The 20,200-nt window shown below is 52.3% G+C and overlaps 1 protein-coding gene across 1 annotated transcript in view; it reads right to left on the bottom strand.

The window, feature by feature from the left end:
- The window catches only part of Slc29a3 (solute carrier family 29 member 3), a 39,584-nt gene extending 19,669 nt beyond the window's left edge, over positions 1-19,915 (bottom strand). The window contains exons 1-2 of the mRNA XM_052163846.1: positions 19,825-19,915; positions 17,571-17,869 (exon numbers count right to left, since the gene is read on the bottom strand). Of these exons, the coding sequence (XP_052019806.1) occupies positions 17,571-17,869; position 19,825 (300 nt within the window). The 5' untranslated portion in view covers positions 19,826-19,915. The remainder of the gene's footprint in view (positions 1-17,570; positions 17,870-19,824) is intronic.
- Between the last annotated feature and the right edge of the window lie 285 nt (positions 19,916-20,200).

Raw genomic sequence — 20,200 nt, 5'->3', positions numbered from 1 at the left:
GCTAGGGCTCTGTCCCTGATAGGCAGGCAAGCACTCTACTACTGAGCTACAGCCCTCGATCCCTTTATTTTGGGACACGGTCTCACCAAGTTGCCCAGGCTGTCTTTGAACTCAGTCTTTGTCCAACCAAACCTTGAACTTTGGATCCTCTCTGCCTCCTAAGTAGCTGGGGTTACAGGCCCAACCTAAGATGGCCCTATAACCTCCACCAGGAGCATCCACGGTCTAGGACGCTCTAGTCATCTAGCCAAGAGAGATAAGCAAATGTGACAGGCATACATGACTGACTGTCCATCGATACCAGATAGGATAGGCTGGGTTCTCCTCAGCTGACTTTGAGGAGAAAGGTGGCCTGCTGGGAAACCCCATACATCAAGGATCTGCAGGTGAGCCCGAGTTGCTGAGGCTGTAAGAACGAAAGCTGTCGGGTGCTCAGCCACCAGGTACCAGATTCTGTCAGAAACCCAAGGAAGCTTCGAACTGACCCTCTAACAGTTCAGCCTCAGAGAACCCAGCCAAGCCAAACCTGGACCTCAGGCCTGCACTTGTCCTCAGGGGAGCAAAGGTCTGCTTGCTGGGAACACGCATCCCTCTAGCCTCACCTTCACACCTCTCTGTGGACACACCCTGATTCCAGTGAATGACACTTGACCCACCAAGTACCCAGGCCCACCAAGCCTGTACACTGTCTGCTGTACGCAGGGCCTCAAAACTCTCCCAGAAGGGTGCTGGGGGTGGGGGAGGTTGACTCAATGCCCCAGAGTTAACTCTGGCCAGTGTGAGGTAGGAAATAAAAAGACGCCCACAGATGAAATTGCTCATCTCTTCCCATCCCAACTGCAGTTCTAAAACGTGATACAGTTCCCATGGCTTCTGGGGATGCCGTCATGGAGCTGGGTATTAGCCGTGTCTGTTGCTGTGCTGTGGCCAGCTCTAGGGTCCTGAAGCCTGTGTTTATTCTCTGTGCCAATCTTACTTCCTTGGCTTTCACTCTGACTCCTGGTCGAACCCCTACAAAGAGGTGATTATGTGACGACGGCTGAGCTTTGCCCAAGCCGTGGAGACCTGCACGATGGCGCTGCTGTTGATTGATACAGCCTCTTGAAGCCCTGAAGGCCAAGTGGGCCTTGTGGGACAGCAGGTAAAAGACAGTGACGAAGCAGAAAGACCTCGCCAAGCAGGCTTTTCTGCCCTAGCAGGTTGGGCCCCAGGCACAAGATCTGAACCTCACAGGACACCCTAGGCCCTCAGTCATGGCCGGGCAGCCACCATCCATGCCAACAGCACCTTCTCTTTTACCTCATCCCTTTGCTGGTATCTCATGGCCATGTGCAGTGTAGCACAGCGCAGTGCTCCTGGGCAGAAGTGCCTCCTTGCCTGACTGCCTTTGGGGGTCTTTGGAAGCACAAGAGACACCGTATGGTAGACACGGGGGGGGGGGGGGGTGTCCAGGGGCTTCCTGTAGGACCAGTCTGGGTGGCATCTGGGAAGACGAGGGTAGTGTGCCTACAGACAAGGGAAGAGGGCCGTGTGCAGAGGAGAGTTGGGCGTGAGGTGATGTCACCTTGCCATGTTCCCTTTGGAAGCTGACCTACTGGAAGCCCTTAACGGGGTCGCCAGGCATTCCAGGGTTCCAGACAGCCATGCTCCTATGGTGCTAATGTCAGAGGGGGTTTTTAGTACCCAAACCCAGTGTGAAGTGAAACCCACCCACGCCCATTGTCATCTCCCTGGGTTGCCTGGCTCAGGAAGAGCTTGGTAGCAGCAGGAGGGATGACACCAAAGGTCACCTTAGGACCCGTGGTGACTACAGTGGGTGTAGGAAAGCCACCACCCCCCTCCCAGCCCTTTGTTTTTATAGTAATCTGTCAGTGCAGGGAGGTCTGGGATAGGCCCCATTTTTACAAATTAGAAGCCCGAGGCTGGGATGAGGGAGATGGCCCAGTCGGTAAATCCCCATGTCTTAGTTAGGGTTACTGTTGCTATGAGAAACATCATCACCGTCACGTGGGGGAGGAAAGGGTTAATTCATCTTTCAATGCCCAGGTCACACTCCACCACTGAGGGCTGAGGGCAGAGAGCTAGGAACCTGGAGGCAGGCACTGGCCATAGCGGAACTCTGCTGACTGGCCTGCTCCTCCTCATGGCGGGCTCAGCCTGCTTTCTTATACCATCCAGGGCCACCTCCCTGCGGGTCCCACTGACTCCAGCAGGCTGGGCCCTGCCACATCAATCACTAATTAAGACAAAGGTCTCCTGCTTAGAGGTGATCTGAGGGAGGCGTCTTCTCAACTGAGACTCCTCAGGTAACTCTAGCTTGTTTGGGGCTGATAAAACAAAACAAAACAAACAAACAAAAAAACCATGATACAACAGAGATCCCAGGTAAAACTGGGTCTGAAGCACATGTCTGTAACCCCAAGGCTCAGGTGGGGAGATGGGAGACAGAGCCAGGGTTTCCATGGGCCAGCTAGCCTGGCATATTCAGAGACAAACAACAAAGACACAGTGGCTCAAACAAGATGGAGGACAAGGAGGCTGACATCCCGAGTCACACTTAACCATGCACGGCGGCCAAGTTTCAGAGATGCACACCTGATGGTGGGCAGGTCTCTTCCCTCACTGGATTTCTGGAGGACACCGGCCATTTCATTCTGTGATCCCCACGAGTTGTACAAGTCCAGACTCTATCATGGCCATGGTGTGTCGCCTGCCTCAATGGTAAGACTGAGACAGCTAGGCTGACTCCATGACAGGCTTCAAATAGGCAGTTCAGGAGACTAGGCCTAAATCTCTATCTCCAAGATCTGGGCAAGTCCAGGCCTCAGAGGCTGCCCTTCCACCTGGCCTGAGGCAAGGACAATGGGTCAGCAGCAGGTTCCAGACCTCTCAACCAAGTTTCCAGCCCCCACACCCTTGTAATGGATTGTCTGAAGAGATGAACCCAACAGATTAACAGAGGTCATCTACCCCTAAGTCCCCTAACGTGCTGTAAATCAGGCCTGCAGGCTCACTTGTCTCTCTGTCTTGGTAATGGGAGACCCCAGTGTGCTGGACTTCTGCAGAATCAAACACTCTTTGCGTTTACATACTATTTGAATCAGGGGTGTCATTCCTCGGTGGATGCTTACAAGACAAGCCTTTCAAGAGGCTCTTGTGGTCTACCTATGCAAACCACGCTTCTCCCTGTAGGGACTGTCATATTCTTCTGCCCCAAGGCAGCAAATGTTGGGGTTTGATACCTCTCCTGTCTGTTTGTGGGGTGACCAGGAATGTGGGCATTGTCTCTCCTCATACCCTGGGCATGTACACAGGCGAATAGGTCTACACAGTATTAAGAAGAACACTCTTGCCTCAATTGGCCCCAGGAGGTAGATGGCGGTGGTCAGTGGTTAAGCAGAGGTCACTTTCAAGAGGCCAGATGGGCTGGGGTGTGGCTCGGTGGCAGAGTGCGTGGCTGGCATGTGTGGGATCCTGCTCTCTGTGCCTGGCACCACAAAACCATGCTGGGCCGAAGGTGGCATGGAGAGCAGCAGTGGGCAGATTTCCAAGCTTCTTCCCGATGGTGTCAGCACCCCCAAAGCCTCCCAGGAAGATATGGGACAGACCCCAGGCTTTGGACAGAGCCTGGCTGAGGGGTAGCTGGTACCAGCAGCCTCCCAATGAATGGCCTGCGAGTGTGGACTTGGCCAGGGCAGGGGCTGCCTGCTTCACTAGCACTGCAATAAGAAAAGCCGTTCTCATCTGCTGTCCTCTGGAGTGAAAACCAGGAACCAGAGGACCACTCTTCGAATGAAATTCAAAAGCCTAGCTGAGCCAGGCTGCCAAATGCAAAGCCATTTTCCAGCAGAGAACTTCCTCCAGCCACCTCGCTGAGAGCCCCTTTCCCCCTTGCCCCGAGCTAAGCTGCTCTTCTGGAAGAATCTGAATCTGGGCTCCGGGTCCAGGTAAGAAGGTTTCTCTGGGCAGGGAGGCCCTGAAACAAGTCCGTTTATCTCCGGCAGGCCTTGGGTAAAATTCTCTCTCTTCGGAATGCCAGTTGGATCCTTTGATATGAGCAGAGTACATTAGTCACGAGCCCTCAGCGGCCTCAGCGTCTGAAGCGACTGTCACTGAGCCGTTCTGCGCGGGCCCCCCGCCTCCGGTCTGCAGTGGAGGAGGCTAGCGGGGGCTCCTGCAGGGTAAGGAAAGTGATTCCAGCCCGGGGATGGTAGCTCAGGGCGGCAGAGCGTTACCTGGATCACAGGGCCATGAAATTAGCAGCAGCGAGCAGGCTGCAGCCAAGAACGATTGGCCATGCAGGCTGCTGCCTTCAGCTGTCTGGTTCCACTGCCTGCGATGTTAAGGATGCACCCTCATCCTGAAACAGTCCACTCCCGTCTGAACAAGGTAAGAGGCAAACAGAGGGAAGACAGTGGCTTCCTGTGCTCCTGGGGTCTCATGGAGGGGACATGGGCCTGGGATACTGGGGAAGCTTGAAGGCTGGGACACTTCCAGATGTGGGGAGGGGACTGGGGGTCCAAAGGAGGGAACAACTTGAGTTGGAATCAGACAGGGAAGCCTCAAAAACCTGCAGTCCGCCAGGTCTCCCTGCACCATAGGTCTCCCTAAGGATGGGGAGCTCCCATCAAATAGTTCCCTCAGCCCTGGGTCCCTTGAGTCCTTGGGCTATCTTGGGCTAAAGATACTTTCCCTGTCTGCAGAGAGTCAGGAGCACTCCTTCTTCCCTCCCCACCAGAAGGGAGCACTCCTTTTGGCCTCCCTGACAGAAGGAAGCACTGTCTCTCCTCCTTCTGCTGCCCAGCCATTGCACAAGACGGCCCTGACTCGCAATTTCTGTGTCCTTCAGGGATGGCTGGCTCATCCTTCTCTGTGGGTCAAGAGCTTAAAAAAAAAAAAAGGTACTTTGACCTCACTGCCCTCCCCTCCCCCCACCAGCTCCTTACTTCCTCTCCCTGAGGACTCCTAGAAAGCCTTGGCTCTGCCCTCCCTGTAGGAGGCTCTGCCTGCCTTCTTCCCGGGCTGCCCTGGGAAACCGTTCCCCGCATCTGGTACCAGGGTCCCCACAGCCAGGTCATCTCTAACCGCATGCTTCTGTCATCTTCTGTCACCTTCCACAGTGGGTCCAGGAGCCCCGCTCTGACCTAGGGTGGTCTTAGAGGCCTGGGGCGAGCCCTGCTTTGGAAAAGAAGTCTCGGATCAGGACTAGAATGAGGGGAGGTGAACTCCACACCCAAGGCCTGGGGCACACATTAAAAGAGAGGCTGTGCACAAGGTGGGGGAGGGGACGGTAGACCAGGGTTGCCCGGTAGACCCAGGGTTGCCCGGCAGACCCAGGGTTGCCCGGCAGACCCAGGGTTGCCAAGGGTCCAAAGTCCCCAGAGGATGTAAGATGTTAAGAATGCTCTTCCTTGGAGCTGTGGCTCCAGCCTCCCCCACCCCTACAATCTGATTTGTGCCCAGGCCTGTACCACCAACACAGGCAGGCCAGAGCCAGTCCGAGGGCCAAGGGTGGTCCTCAGCCTTCTGTAAACATAGCGATGTGGTCACTCCTGCCTGAGATGGTGGCTCCACTGAGTATCCTGGGGCCCGGGAAGTGTTTGATCTCTGGGCCTCACAGGATGATTTTACAGGCTGGCCCGGTCTCATCTCATTTTACACAGATACACACATGGATGCTATGTGTTCTTATGGGTGTGCACACACACGTGTGTATTTGTGAGTGTGAAGGTCAGAGGTCAATGCCTCAGGTGTTCATTTTATTTTTGAGTCGGGGTCTCCTGCTGAACCTGGGGAGCTCACAGGTTTGGCTAGACTGGCCACAAGCACCCGGGATCCTCTCATCTCTACCCCTCAAGACTGCAGTTACACACACATCCTGCTCGTGTGGGAATCTGACCTCAGAGCCTCGTCTCTCCAGCCCTCTTTACTCTTTTTCTGCTTGTTTGTTTGTTTTTGTTTTTTAAAACAAGGTTTCTCTGTGTAGCCCTGGCTTTCTTAGAACTCACTCTGTAGACCAGGCTGGCCTCGAACTCAGAGATCCTTCTGCCTCTGCCTCCTGAGTGCTCGGATTAAAGGCGTGCGCCACCACTGCCCGGCTAATTTTCTCACTCTTAAAATGGACATATAAGTTCCTATTCACTAATAAGGGTGAAACACAGCTGGCTCGCCCAAACTGTGGTCCTCCTGCCTCAGGAGAAGGAGTAAAACAGCAGTGTTCTTTCTACCCACCCCACCCCACCCACCCCTGACAAGCTTTCTCTAGGCCTCAGTGGGACAAGCCAGCATCTCCCCTGTTCCTCTTTCTATTCCCCCTGCACCGGAAACAGCCAGCCAAACAGTGGCTCTGGGGGAGGCCACAGATGGAAGAACCAGAGAAAAAGGAGTCTGAGAAACACACACACACACACACACACACACCAGAGACAGTCAACATGTGTGTCCAAGTCTGCCTGTCTCTCTTCCTCCAAAGCCATGAGGACACAGAAAGGTGACTCTCTTAGAACCCCCTATTACCCATCTAGCCATGTCTACACAGAGCAGCCTTCTATAGACCCTAGATGGGGCCCATGTAGCAGTGAGGGACAAGGGTCATGCCTGAGACACGGCTGTTCAGGGCCTCGCTGCTAGCGCTGCCAGGTGCTTCCTCCTACACGCACAGCATTTCCATTGTGGCAACGAACTTCTCTGAAGAGTCTTGTGGCGTCAGAATTACAGGTTGTGAACGGATTCAGGTGCACACACACACATGCACACACATACATACTCATATACAGACACAAACATACTCATACACAGCAGACACATACACACTCATACTCAAACACATACACAAACTCATAAAGAGACATACACACTTATATAGACACACACACAGACACACTCACACACAGACACATAAACACATGCATACACACTCACACAGAAACATGTTCACACAGATATACACACTCACTCATACACAGACATATAGACACACACAGACACATAGACAGACAGACACACACATAGACACACACAGACTCACACACAGACACCTAGATAGGGACATATACACTCACACTGACACATACACTCACACAGACACACACAAGACACACTCACACACAGACTTACTCACACAGACAAAACACATACACAAATACACACACATACACATACACACTCACACACCACTGACAGTCTAATAGAAACCCAGGCCCTCCACTGTCCCTGCAGAACTTTCTCAGCCAAGGACTGCCCTTAAGAAAAGTACTTTGAGGCTGGAGAGATGGCTCAGTGGTTAAGAATATTGACTGCTCTTCTAGATGTTCTGAGTTCAAATCCCAGCCACCACATGGTGGCTCACAACCATCTGTAATGGGATCCAATGCCCTCTTCTAGTGTGTCTGAAGACAGCGACAATAGACTCAGAGACATAAAATAAATAAGTAAATAAATAAATCTTTAAAAAGAAAAGTACTGCCGGGCGGTGGTGGTGCATGCCTTTAATTCCAGCACTTGGGAGGCAGAGGCAGGCAGATTTCTGAGTTTGAGGCCAGCCTAGTCTACAGAGTGAGTTCCAGGATGGCCAGGGCTACAAAGAGAAACCCTGTCTTGAAAAACCAAAAGAAAAAAGAAAAAAAAGGGGGGAAAAAGTACTTTGAGTTTGTGCAAAGACACCAATCAGTTTTGCTCCCAACTTTCTCACCACAATCAACCATATTAAAAAGACCACCACAGCCCAGGTCTCCCTTACTCACGCTGGGGAGGCTGTCGCTAGAGTCTAAAGATATATGCAAAAAGAAATAACATGGAAGGCAGACAGGGAGAGGAGAGGGAGAGAAAGGGATGGATGGGGATGGCGAGCAGGTGGGAAGAGATAGAGAGGGAGGGGGAGCTGCAGGGGGGGTGGAGATGTGATTGACAGCTTCACGGAAAGAGGAAGAGTTGGAGCAGAAGGGGGGGCATCACAGGTGTTACACACCGGGAGCCATGCTGGCTGGACTGAGGTTAGTAGCAGAGCGTAGACAGGGGAACTCACAAATGGACTCCGTTTTGGTTCTGGGTTTTTACAGATGGCTTACAGCGGCCATCCACACAGGCCATGCGATGGGTAGTTGGCATGGAGACAGGCAGCTGACCCTTATGCGTGATGGCCACCTACCCACACTCTGTGGCTGATAGTGGGAGCCCCTAGCAGCCTACGGACCACTGTTATCTCCTTTTGAGGCGTGGTTGGGCTCAGGCAGGTGCCTCAGTTCACTTTGGAGTGTGTGAAAGGTGAGAGATAGCTAGGGTTGGACTTTTAAAAAGTTCATGACCAAACAGACTATCCCTTTTCCATTTGGGAAGGAATCTGCCTGTCTCTAGGACAGTGGTGTCCCTATACTGGGAACAGTCTTCTTACAGGTCTGGTCCCCCTGACAGCTGGCCACATCTGCCCTTTGGGAGGCAAGTCTGCAGGATAGGGCTAGGAGCTAAGAATACGACAGATATTTTACCCAGCACTGATGTGGGAGGCGCCACCAGCAGGTTCCTCACAGATCTCAGTCCCTTTGTGAGCAGAGGCCAAGGACACATGGTCCTCACGCCTCATAATGGCAGGACGTGTCTTATATTACAGGCCACGCCCATGACAGTCTAGGAAGCAAAGGGATGATGGATGGGTCCTGACCAGAGTTCCATCTTACCCTGTTTTCTTTTTGCCTTCCTTACTGTGGTGGTTTGAATATGCTTGGCCCAGGGAATGGCACTATTAGGAGGTGTGGCCTTGTTGGAGTGGGTGTGTCACTGTGGGCGTGGGATTTAAGACCCTCCTCCCAGCTGCCTATAAGTCAGTCTTCTCCTGTTTGCCTTCTGAACAAGATGTAGAACTCTCAGCTCCTTCCTCACCATGCCTGCCTGGACGCTGCCACACCACGATGATAATGGACTGAATCTCAGAAAGAGTATGTCAGCCCCAATGAAATGTTTGCCTTTATAAGAGTTGCCTTGGTCATACATGGTGTCTGTTCATAGCACTAAAACCCTAAGACATCAATAAATGTACTATTTTCTGGGGCCCTCTCCTCTGGTCTCCCTTTTTTAAAAGTGTACACACACACACACACACACACACACACACACACAGAGTACCACAGGCATTCCTGGTACCCAGAGGCCAGAAGGTGTTGGATCCCCCGGAATTGGACTTACAGATGGTTGCAAGCCACCATGTGGGTGCTGGGAATTGAACCTGGGTCCTCTGGAAGAGTATCAAGTGTTCTCTGAGTTGTCTCTATCAGCTCCAATGACATAGTCTTGCTCCTGTTAATTTAGTAAACACCCCCTAGCAGGCCAGTAGGCTGTCCAAGTACCATCTCCACTTCCCAGGGTCTCTAAGCACACTGGCCCAGGATCCAATCCAAGGGCAGACTGTGTCCATCCCGCCTGGCATACACCACTACACACTGCCCCTCCCACCTGCTCGCACTGAGGGGTTTGCTCAATGGCTTAACTCACGTTTTACTGGGGACCAAACCTAGGACCTCTCACACACTAGGCAAATACCCTATCGCTGCTGTTCACTCCTCGGCACGCTTTTTGCTTTTTCTTTTAAGACAGGGTCTCACTAAGTTACCCAGGCTGGCCTTGACCTCGCCTCTGCCTCCCGCGTACCTGGGATTACAGATAGGCCTACCCCACCACGCTAGGCTGAAGGGGTTGTTACATTTTTACACAAAGACAGCACTTCTGGGAAGTACAGTTTTGTTGCACACGTGGGCTTCGCCAGGTGAAGCAAACATTATGGTCAAAAAGAAGTGGAAACACTTTAAAACAAATGCAGACGTGGAGGGCAGGGGAGTTAAAAGCAGAGATGACATCCAGTACTGGTGTCCTCGGCTTAGCCCCAGTTGTCACGTATGTGTTACTGGGAGTGACTTCCTGTCTGCTCAGTCTGGGTGATGGTCCCTGCAGAACTGCTACACGTCCATGACAAAGGACCAGGAGACCATGCTTATGAAGACTCTGCCTGGTGCTGGGTGCCTGCTAAATACCACAGAACCAGAGGCAGGTTCCATGCCCCTAGGCAAAGGCTCGGTAAAGGCCGCTGTGGCCTGCTTCAGAGAAGGCTTCAGGACAGGATGCATGGTAAAAATGCCAGGAGAGCTGGGCGGTGGTGGCGCACACTTTTGATCCCAGCACTTGGGAGGCAGAGGCAGGCGGATTTCTGAGTTCGAGGCCAGCCTGGTCTACAGAGTGAGTTCCAGGACAGCCGGGACTATACAGAGAAACCCTGTCTCAAAAAACAAAAAACAAAAACAAAACAAACAAACAAACAAACAAATACCAGGAGAGCATGTCACATCCTGGATGTGACTGGGCTCTCCCAGCTGCCCTGCAGCCCCAGGAGGCAGCCCGCGGCCTACTTCCTCCCACATACTAATGATACAAATGATCCTAAACCCTCATCACTAAGGGGAGGCTCCTGGGCCTGTGGAAGCCTCACAGAGGTTCACAGTGGGCAAGAGGCCAGGGGGCCCCTTCCTTTCTCAGGGCTTCCTGTGATCTTGCTTTTGTTCCCCTCAGACAACACCTATCCTGAGGAGGCCCCACAGGCCCCGCTGGTTCTGTCCATAAGCCCTGGAGACAGGAAGACAAATATGTAGCCCTCTTCCTAGTCACACTTAATAGGCTCCCCAGTCCCACCCCATGGCGGGCATCTCTCTGAGACAGGGTTAAGAGATCTAAGACCATCTCTGGCTGACATGCAGCTTAGAGACAATGCTGATACACTGAAGAATCAACATTAGCCAAGCCTCCCCCAGCCCCCAGCTTCCAGAGTTTCTAGCCCCTGGTACCCAGCCCTGTCCCCAGCCCCCAGCCTCCAGTTTCTAGCCCCCTTGCTATGTAAGGGCCAGGACTCTCAGGCTCTCTACTATAGCAGAGGACTTCCAGGTAGGGTTGATGTAGTTCTTGAAGCAGGGAAGAGGTTTGCCACTCAGTGCCAGGTTTGGCAACTTGACTTACACTGGAAAGAGTTCTTTGAGGAGGCTCCCTGCCGTCTCTGGCGCTATAGCACTTCCCATTTCATGATAATTGCTTTTTGCCCCACTAAGTGCCGTTTGACTTTGATCTCCATTCTTCCCAGGCTACAAAGCTGGGCATGTGTATGCCCAAGTGAGCCTGAACTGGGTAGGTGGGTAGTTTGTAGCGACTTCCTGGTGACACCACTGTGGTGGGGACAGGGACAAGTCAGGACATGGCGATTATGGCAAGATCTTGAGCTTGGTCTAAATCTCAGTTCTGTCACTGGCTAGCAAATGATCTTGAGCTGGTGGCCTCAAACCTGGGAGCCTCGGTTTTCCCGTCTGGAAATTGGGGACAAAACACTAATCCATCAGGGTATTTTATGGATGGTGGGTGGTAAGTCAAGGAGTGGGTGGGTACAAGCAGCATGGTGGGGACTCAGTAACAGTCAGCAGATCTCCAACAAGTCCTCTCCAACCCATCCTCCAGTTCCTCTTTTTGAAGTCAGTTCATCACGGTTCCTTTTAACCCTGGAGTGGAATGCCTGCTCTTAATTACATGGGCAGCTCCCGTGCGGTACTGTCCTGTATCTAAGCAGTTGGAGCAGGACCAGTAGGTTGTAGATACTGGAATGGGACTCCCCCACCTGCTGAAGCAGATAAACTTGGCCTTCCCTAGGGAGGAGACTCATTTAACCTGTATTCTAACCCATCTGAAAGGTGGGTTCGCCACAGTGACCCCAGATCTGTTTCCCTCCCTTAGGTCAGGATAAACTTTCCTCCTAGGCCACATGATAACCCATGCCAGACATCCTTGTGACGTATTACCATATGCCTAGCACCAACCACACGCTCCCCAGTGTACTTCCTGAGGGCTGACGATGTGGAGAGACAACGATCCTCCTGGTCGTCTGGATCCTACATCCCTTGCTGTCTCGAGAGGCTGGGCTATGCTCACCCAAGATTGGCTCGACCACCTGGGCTTCAGGGAGAGACCTTGATGGAGGAGCATTGGGGCTCTGAGGGCACAGAGGTAAACCTGTGACCCAGAGAGGTTCTCAGGAAACACCCATGGAACTGAGTTCTGCCTCTCCCATCTGGGGCAGAGGGGACTGATTTTGCTGTTCTTGGTCTAGGAGAGCCCATCTAGACGGCAGCAGGGGCTGAGTGCATCGAGGAGTCCTCCCAATAGGAAGGACCACCCACAGCAACACACAAACACACCCACATAGAGTCACACACATACACACACATATACACACACAGTCAGACACACACATATACATGCACATACAGACACAGTCACACACACATACATACATACACACACACTCAGACACACATATACTCACACAGACACACACACAAACACAGTCACACAGAGATATATACACAGACACACACACACAGAGTCACACATGCAGTCACACACACATACACGCATACACCCATACATATACATATGTTGGTGAGACTAGTCTGCTCCTGACAGCTTCCCTTTCTTGGATTCAAAGAAGAAACTGAGCATCAATAGAGTTGCTTCAGTTGTGGTGAGACAGCCACCAGACAAGACTTGCCTCTTTTCATCTACAGACAAACACTGTCCAAAAAAGGGACACACTATGCAGAATAGTCAACTGATAATCTCTGCTAAGACAGAGTAATCAGCCCTTCAAAATTCTGCATTACCAAGGTCTGTCAGATGATCCTGGGCCAGAAGGCTGAAGACCGATGCTCCAACTTTTCGAAGTACAGGGCCTGTCCAGGTGATCAGCTGTCTCTATGAATTGGCTAAGTTTTAGAAGCTATATTTTGTGCTTCTCAAATTTTCAGTTATTATTGGTCGCTCTTGGATTTCTGACGGGGTTGGAGACTTAGTCTCATAGCCAGCTGAAGCTGTTTAACTTTGAGAAAGCTGATAATAGATTTAAATAGATGGTTTTCAGATGCCATAAAATTTATAGCCAAGACATGAGTCAGGTATTAATTATTATAGCCTTTTAAGATAGGACAGATGACAGAGGTTCTGTTTGATTAACAGGATGGACTGGGTGTTAGGTCTATCTTATACTTTATATTTTACAAAATGGTAATAGTTGTGCTCAATTTATATTTAGAGAGAAAGTTTTTTTTAATTAAACAGAAAAGGTGAAATGTTGCAAGATATTTCCTATCCATTCACATTGAGGTAGTGAGAGGCCAGTGATTGGAGGGGAGAGAGGAGGAGCTAAGAGAAGGAGGGGCGGAGAGAGAAAGAAAGGGCTGGGTGGACTAGACCAGCGGGGCGGAGAAAGAGGTGCGGATATCCAGATGGCTTCAGATCTATTTCTGCTGTTTTGGAGAGGTTAGATAATTGGGATAAGACTTTATCATTGTAAATTGGCTTTATGTAATTGGGAGTTTTATATACATAAAGATATTTGGTTAACTATTCAAGTTTAAGAGTCATGCTTTACCGGAGTGGTGCAGAAGCCTGGTGGGGCGGTACTCTTTCCTAATAATTACCTACTACACACATACACATACAGTCAGACACACAGTTACACACAGAGAGACAAACATATTGTCATATACAAACACACACAGTCAGACATACATACACATACACACAGTCACACACACAAACACACATACAGTCACACACACACATACACACATATACACACACATAGTCGGACACATACAGATACATACACACACAGTCAGACACACACAAACACACATATATTCACACACAGAGACAGACACACACAGTCACACACACACACACACACATAGACACACACATGGATACACAGACAAACACAGTCTCACACACACAGACATACAGAGACACATACACAGAGATACACACACACAGACACACACAGTCACACACACAGTCATACATACAGATAAGCACATACATACATACACACGCACACACACAGAGCCTCAGAGACAGCAGTAAGGATACTAATAAAGGACACTGACAGCCTGGGACCAGGGGCGGAGCCCAAGGGCAGGGCTCAGGTCCCTTGGTCTTCAAAGTCAAGTGAGAAGGCAGGCTGGCCTCAGGCCACAGCAGCCTCCCTCCCACACAGCACTCTCAGAGCTCGGCCAGTCTGTGATCATCCACCCACCCACATTTCCCAATGCACGTCTCTCCAGCCCTGCCTTGCTGTGTGATCTTGGGCAGGTTGCTTAACCTCTCAGAGCTTCTGGCTTTCTGTCTCCAGAAGAGGTTACTCAGATCTTTCGGGGCTGTAAGAGAAAGTCTGTGTCACCCTGGATTGTCTGGTATGTCTAGGAAACCAGAACCCACACAGCATCACCCCCTGGTGCCCCCCCCCACCCCAAGCTACCCTTTCTCGGCAATCAGTCTATTGGTGCTCAGATGGTTTGGGACCAGGGTGGATGCCCCAAACTCCCCTAGCCCCACCCCCTACCCCAGTGGCTTCATCTGAGGTCCTCATTCTCAAGAACAAAGAGAAGAGGGCAGGGGAGGCAGTGCGCTTTCTAAACCATCTCCAAACCTGCCACAGGCAGAAGAAAATGAGCCCAGGGTTGGGAGATGTCCCCGAAGGTGACACATGGGCAAAGGCTGTCAACATTCCTATCGGGCCAGATTCCTCCATCCTAGCAACACGCTGGAGGAAGGCTGAAGAGGAACAGGCTATCCGCCCGCCTCTCTCAGTGGCCCTCAGGACACAGGGCAGAGCGGGGCCATCAGCAAGATGGGGAGAGAGGAGGGGGGAGATGGGTAGCAGCGGGTGCCACCGATGAGGAGGCAAAGAAAAACAGCCCCGTCAAAGGCAGAAAGCCCCACAGCACGCTCGCTTCCCCAGCCTGGCCCATGAATCGAGGGGTGACAGGTCTCTCATCTCTGATGCCAAGAGCCAGGAGCTGCGGGCAGCCGGCAGGTACTAGGCCTGCACCTGCCAGTGCTTGAGAGCTGCAATAAAGGATCCTAGCAGGACCTGGAACGCTAAGCGCTTGCAGCTGGGAAGGGCTGCAGGCACCCCGGCCCTTCTCTGGCAAACAGGCCTGACGATGATGGTCGGAGGCGGGTGGGACAGGTGCACATAGCCTAGCCCTGGCCTGGGGAGACAGACAGATGGACGATCGGGCAGGGAGGGTCCCGAAGGCCTGCAGAAAACTGGATGGCTTGTGTCCTTAGTTCACAAAAGAATAGGCCCAGACCCGAAGGATGCCGGAGAGGCTGCTTACACAATGCCTGGAATGGGGGTACCGAGCCTTATCCCGTGACGCGTAAGGATGGACCTCATTGTCATGGACACGCTAGGATGGCGGAAGGGCCGGTATATACACGAGGACCACAGAGAAGGGTGCAGGGTCTAAAGGCCATGTTCAGGGGAGCTTCCTGAGGTTCGCCACGCCCATCAGCCACCCACGTGATCAAGTAAGCCCCGACTCCAGGCTCGGGGTGGAATAGGGCCTTTCTCCCACACGTTCTCAGGCTGCTCCTGGTCCCACAGTCCCTCATGGGGGCAGTGGTACTGCAGGTCAAGGCGGTCTGTCTCCCTCGCCCCCTCCCCCAGGACACTCTTCAGGTGCACGTATGCAGTGATGGCCTTTGCAGTCCCTGGAGCTGCCTGTGAATCCATAGGCATGCAGAAACAGCCCCCTCCCACGCACCAGGACGGTATGGGTGGGGTGAGGGAAATGCGGCGGTCATGTGAAACCTTAGAAACCAATGTCCCTCATTTTAGCTAAATCGAGCAGAATCCCTGGGCTAGGTAGGTGTCATGGGTAGTTCTGGTAGTGAATGAGTCAGACACATATGAGGTGGGGGCCCCCGGAGCGACGCTCACAGGAATTGGTCATCCTGTGACTTTCCCACACAAAACTAAGCCACGTTCTGGAGAACTGGTCAAGGACTCAGAGGGCCTTCCAAAGAAAGAGAAGTGAGTCAGCCCTGGGGCCACTGAGGGCCAGCTGGGGACTGCTGGCACAACCCTTCTTGTCGCCGAGGAACCCGTGGAGGAGGACGGCATAGCTTAACAGTATTAACCTCCTGTGTTTACATGTGCTTATAAGCCAGCTCTGTCCCCAGGCCACCGCAGACGCGCTCCACAGATCCCTTCACCAGGGGCATTCAGGGTTCCTTTGAGCCCACCTCCCGTACTAGGCCTTTACCTTGGCCCCGATGGTGGTATGGCTTTCCTTAGGGCTGACAGACACACCATGGCCATGGCCACCATGGAGGGAAGGTTGCCATGGTGACCTATGATAAGCAGTATCCTCAGAGCAGGGGAAGAAAACAAAGGACTTTTAAGTCAGTACCTCCTTCCTTGGTACTTCCTCCCTCTAACCCACCTGCTCCAGACCACAGTGACCTGCGTGTGTCCCCAGGGCTCTGTTCCCCTGGGGTTATAGTTGGTAGATGGTCTGAGAGCCCCCCCCCCCCAAAAAAAAAACTTTCCTATACAGAAATACACTCCTCACAGGGATGGGTTAAGAGGATGGAAACTGAATCCAACTATGACGTCTAGGGGAGATTGTGGATAGTCACAGGGTGGAGCCCCTCCACCCCCACCCCAGTTGAATCCTGGTGGCTTTATGAGAAGACAGAGGAGGACCAAACTCACATAGATACACACCTCTTCATCTTCCCTCATCACAAGATGCCTTGTGCTACCTGAAAGATGCCACTAACAAGAAAGCCATCACCAGACACAGCCTCTCAATCTAGAGCCATAACCATTCTTTCATTCTTTAGAGCAATCATCCCCCACCTGGCCTGTGGTACTTTGCTCCCAACTACAGTAAACAGACTGATATTATCTGGCCTCCAGAATAGCAAGGATGTTGTAAAACTAGGCTTAACGACTATATTTGACAGCTCTGTGTGTGTGTGTGTGTGTGCAGGGCATCTTAACATGTGTGAAGTCTTGGTTTTAAGTGATAGGACACACACAAAAGACTACATTTCCCAGTCTTCTCTGTAACTGATTGAGTCACATGATTGAATTTGGACCAATAGGATGTAAACAGAAGGAAGGTACAACTTCTAGGAAGTGTTCTCACAAGCAACAGGTGGTCCCTCCTTTCTCTCTTCCTAAAGATATAATGGCTGGAGCGTCAACAGCCATCTTGGACTATAAGGTGACCCAGGACATGAGAACCCCATGTGTCAAAGCAACCCACCTATCTGAAATTGAGTGTGACAGAAAAATGACCTTCCTTTGTCTTAGCTACTGCTGTTTGGAATTTTCTGTAAGTTCACAGCTGCCTTAATGTTGTAAGAGTCACACCTTCAAATTGCTGGGATCAAGGATTCTGTGTTCTTACGTGCACCACCACACCGTGTAGAGAACCATCAGGCCCACCCTTGTCCCAGGGACAATGGCAGGCAATCTGAGGAATGGACTGGGTCTGCCCATCTCCACCTCATCGGCCTCAGGAGGTGAACGAGATGAGGCCTGGGTATCACACCATGCAGGGTGTCGGGCCCAGGGGATTCTTTTTGCTGTGCACACGCAAGCTTTGCATCAACACGCAGATTCCTCAGCACATAGGATGTGCTGGCTCCGGACTGCCTGCTCCCCTCCCCCCTGTGAGGGAAACATCCCTTACCAGGATATCTGCGTCCTCAGGGTCCTTCCCTGACGCTGGGCTGGAGCAGTTTCGGAGTTTAAAGGCCCAGTACTCCTTGGCAGTGACAAAAAAGTTCCAGGGCAGTAGGCCCCCAATCCCCAGGCTGAAGAAGATGATATAGGCCCCATTGAAGCGGTCCTCTGGCCTCTGCAGGCCCGGGGCTGGGTAGTCCAGCAGTTTCCCCAGCAGGGCTTCCTGGTCAGCTTCGTGATGGCTGCTCGGGGCTCTGTAGACAGCATTAGAGCTGTGGTACACATTGTCCTCGGAGGCGAAGGCCACTGTGAGGGCAGAGAGACATAGACAGGGCAGGTGAGTGAGTGCGCGTTGAGGTTTGGGGGCTGGTGTATCCTAGAAGATATCTCTCGTCCACGCTGGCAATGATACCTGTAGTGATGTCAGAGGTGGTTCCAACCATGCAAGGACAACACAGCCAGGTGAACGTTATTGCAGGTGTGGGCTAAGGCAAGCTATGCAGAAGGGCAAGCCTGGGCTAAATGCATTTACATAGAAATCCGAACTCTCAATGGGAACAGGCATACCTTGAAAGGTACACAGAGAAAAAATAAAAATAAAAATAAAAAAGGTACACAGGGGCCTTCCAACAGTGGGTGTTTTGGAGGGAGACTGGGACAGGGAGGGAACATCAGTGTTGATTCTTATATTTTTCGCGTGTGTGCCTTTTACTTTGAACAAAGCATGTTAGCTGTTCAATCAGGTTAAGCCAGGAATGGTGGCACAGGCACATCTGCAACCCCGAAACACCCTGGAGGTAGAGGCAAGAAGACCCGGATTCAGGGTCAGTCTTGCTACAGAGGGAGTTTCAGGGCTAGCCTGGACTAAGTGAGACCCTATCTCACAAAGAAAAGACTGCAGGACTTCAGAGTGCCAGCAATGACAGCCATGACAGCGGTACTAGGTACTGAGGAATCTGAGACTCAGAAGGCTCAAGCCACTTGCCTAGGTCATAGTGGCATGGAATGGTATAGTCACACTGTCTGGATGCCACCCACCCCTCAATGGGGATTCCCCAGCCTCATTCCCCCTGCCCAGGGATAATCTGGGAATGTAACTTTATCTGCTGGTTCCACGTCCCTGCAGCCCTTCCTCCCAAAGGCTTCTGCAGCAAGAAGTTAAGAGCAGAGATGGCCGAAGTGGACTGAATGGATAGATCCCTGCCTACTGCAGCCGTGCCCTGGCGCAGGCAGGCTGAAGGTTCTACAGTGTCCTGTCAGGCTGAGCAGGGCCCTTCTGTAGCCTTAATTCACACAGAGACCAAAGATGACCCTCTAACTAGACGCCCCCCCCATGCAAATGTGCTTAAAATTATTGTTTTTAAAAAATGTAAACAGAATCTGGAGAGATGTCTCATCAGTGGCGAGCACTTGCTGTTCTTTCAAATGACCCGGGAGTTCAGTTCCGAGTACCCTAGTCAGGTAGCCCAACTGCTTTTAACTCCAGCTCTGGGGGATCCTATGTCCTCCTGTAGCTTTTGTGGGCACCCGAAAGAACTGCACAGACCCACACAAAGGGACACACATATATACTTTTTTTTTTTAAATGTGAAAGATAATCATGAACCATCAGAGAACTGGCAAGGAGTCATTCCGTTTCCAGAAGTTCAGGCTAGGAGGGTGGGTGCAGGGCTCAGCGCCTCAGCGTGGGCCACCCAGACCCACACAGGGTCGAAGTCCCTTCTTAGCCACTGTGTCTATTCATCAAGGACCATTCAGCCTTGACCAAGCATCTGAAGTTGCCAGGGATCCTCTCTAACCAGGTCACGGGCGGTGCAGTGGACTGAGCGAAGCCTTATTACTCTTTATAAAAGGTAGCTGTGGCTTTGGAAGAATAGAGAAAGACAAAGAAAGGAGGGGAGGCCGAGAACTTCCCCGGGGCCAGGCTGCCCCTGCCCCTGCCTGGGGTCCTGGGGTAAGGGCCAGTCAGAGATGGAAAGGGTGGGAGTCTGGGGACTGAGAACATTCCTGGCCAGTCCGTGCGCCTTGATGGCTCCTGAGGACACAGGCTGGGGACCAAGAGCGAGCCTGACAGTAGGCTAAGACAAGTGCTCTCTGCAGAGGCAGCGGTGGCATCCGATCCGGACCCGCAAAGCCTTCTGGATCCTTCGGGCTGACCTGTCCCCACACGCAGGACCAGAGAGAGTGTGGTGGGGAGGCCAGGCTCAGTCTCGGGAAGGGGAGACCCAGCCAAGCCTGGGGGCTGCTGCACCCGCACTTACTGTCACTGCCGCTGCTACCTCCACCAGGTCCCGGGCGCTGGGCTACTGCGACCAGAGCTCAGCCAGGCCGGGCTCCGCCCTTGTCCTGCCAGCCCCGCCCTCCCTTTCTCAGCTCGCCCCGCCCCGCTCAGCGCTTCCGGGTTTGCTGACTCCTCCCACTGGCCCGGCCCCCCACGCGCGCCTCAGCCTGGCGTACCGCAGTAACTGCAGGCGTCCAATTGCAAAGTGTAAAAAGTAAGGCTTTGGGAAGGGTCGCTGCCTGACTCCCTATTGGTATCCACGACTTGAGACCTGAGAAAATCTCCCCGCCCCCCTCGCTCCCTGGGGTGCCCCACCACTCTCTGATCCCTCTCAATATTTCCAGAGCAAGATGCAC

The sequence above is a fragment of the Apodemus sylvaticus genome, chromosome 19, assembly GCF_947179515.1.
Source record: "Apodemus sylvaticus chromosome 19, mApoSyl1.1, whole genome shotgun sequence".
NCBI lineage: Eukaryota > Metazoa > Chordata > Mammalia > Rodentia > Muridae > Apodemus > Apodemus sylvaticus.
The sequence above is the reverse complement of the archived record's forward strand: the minus strand, read 5'-3'. Positions and strand labels throughout refer to the sequence as shown.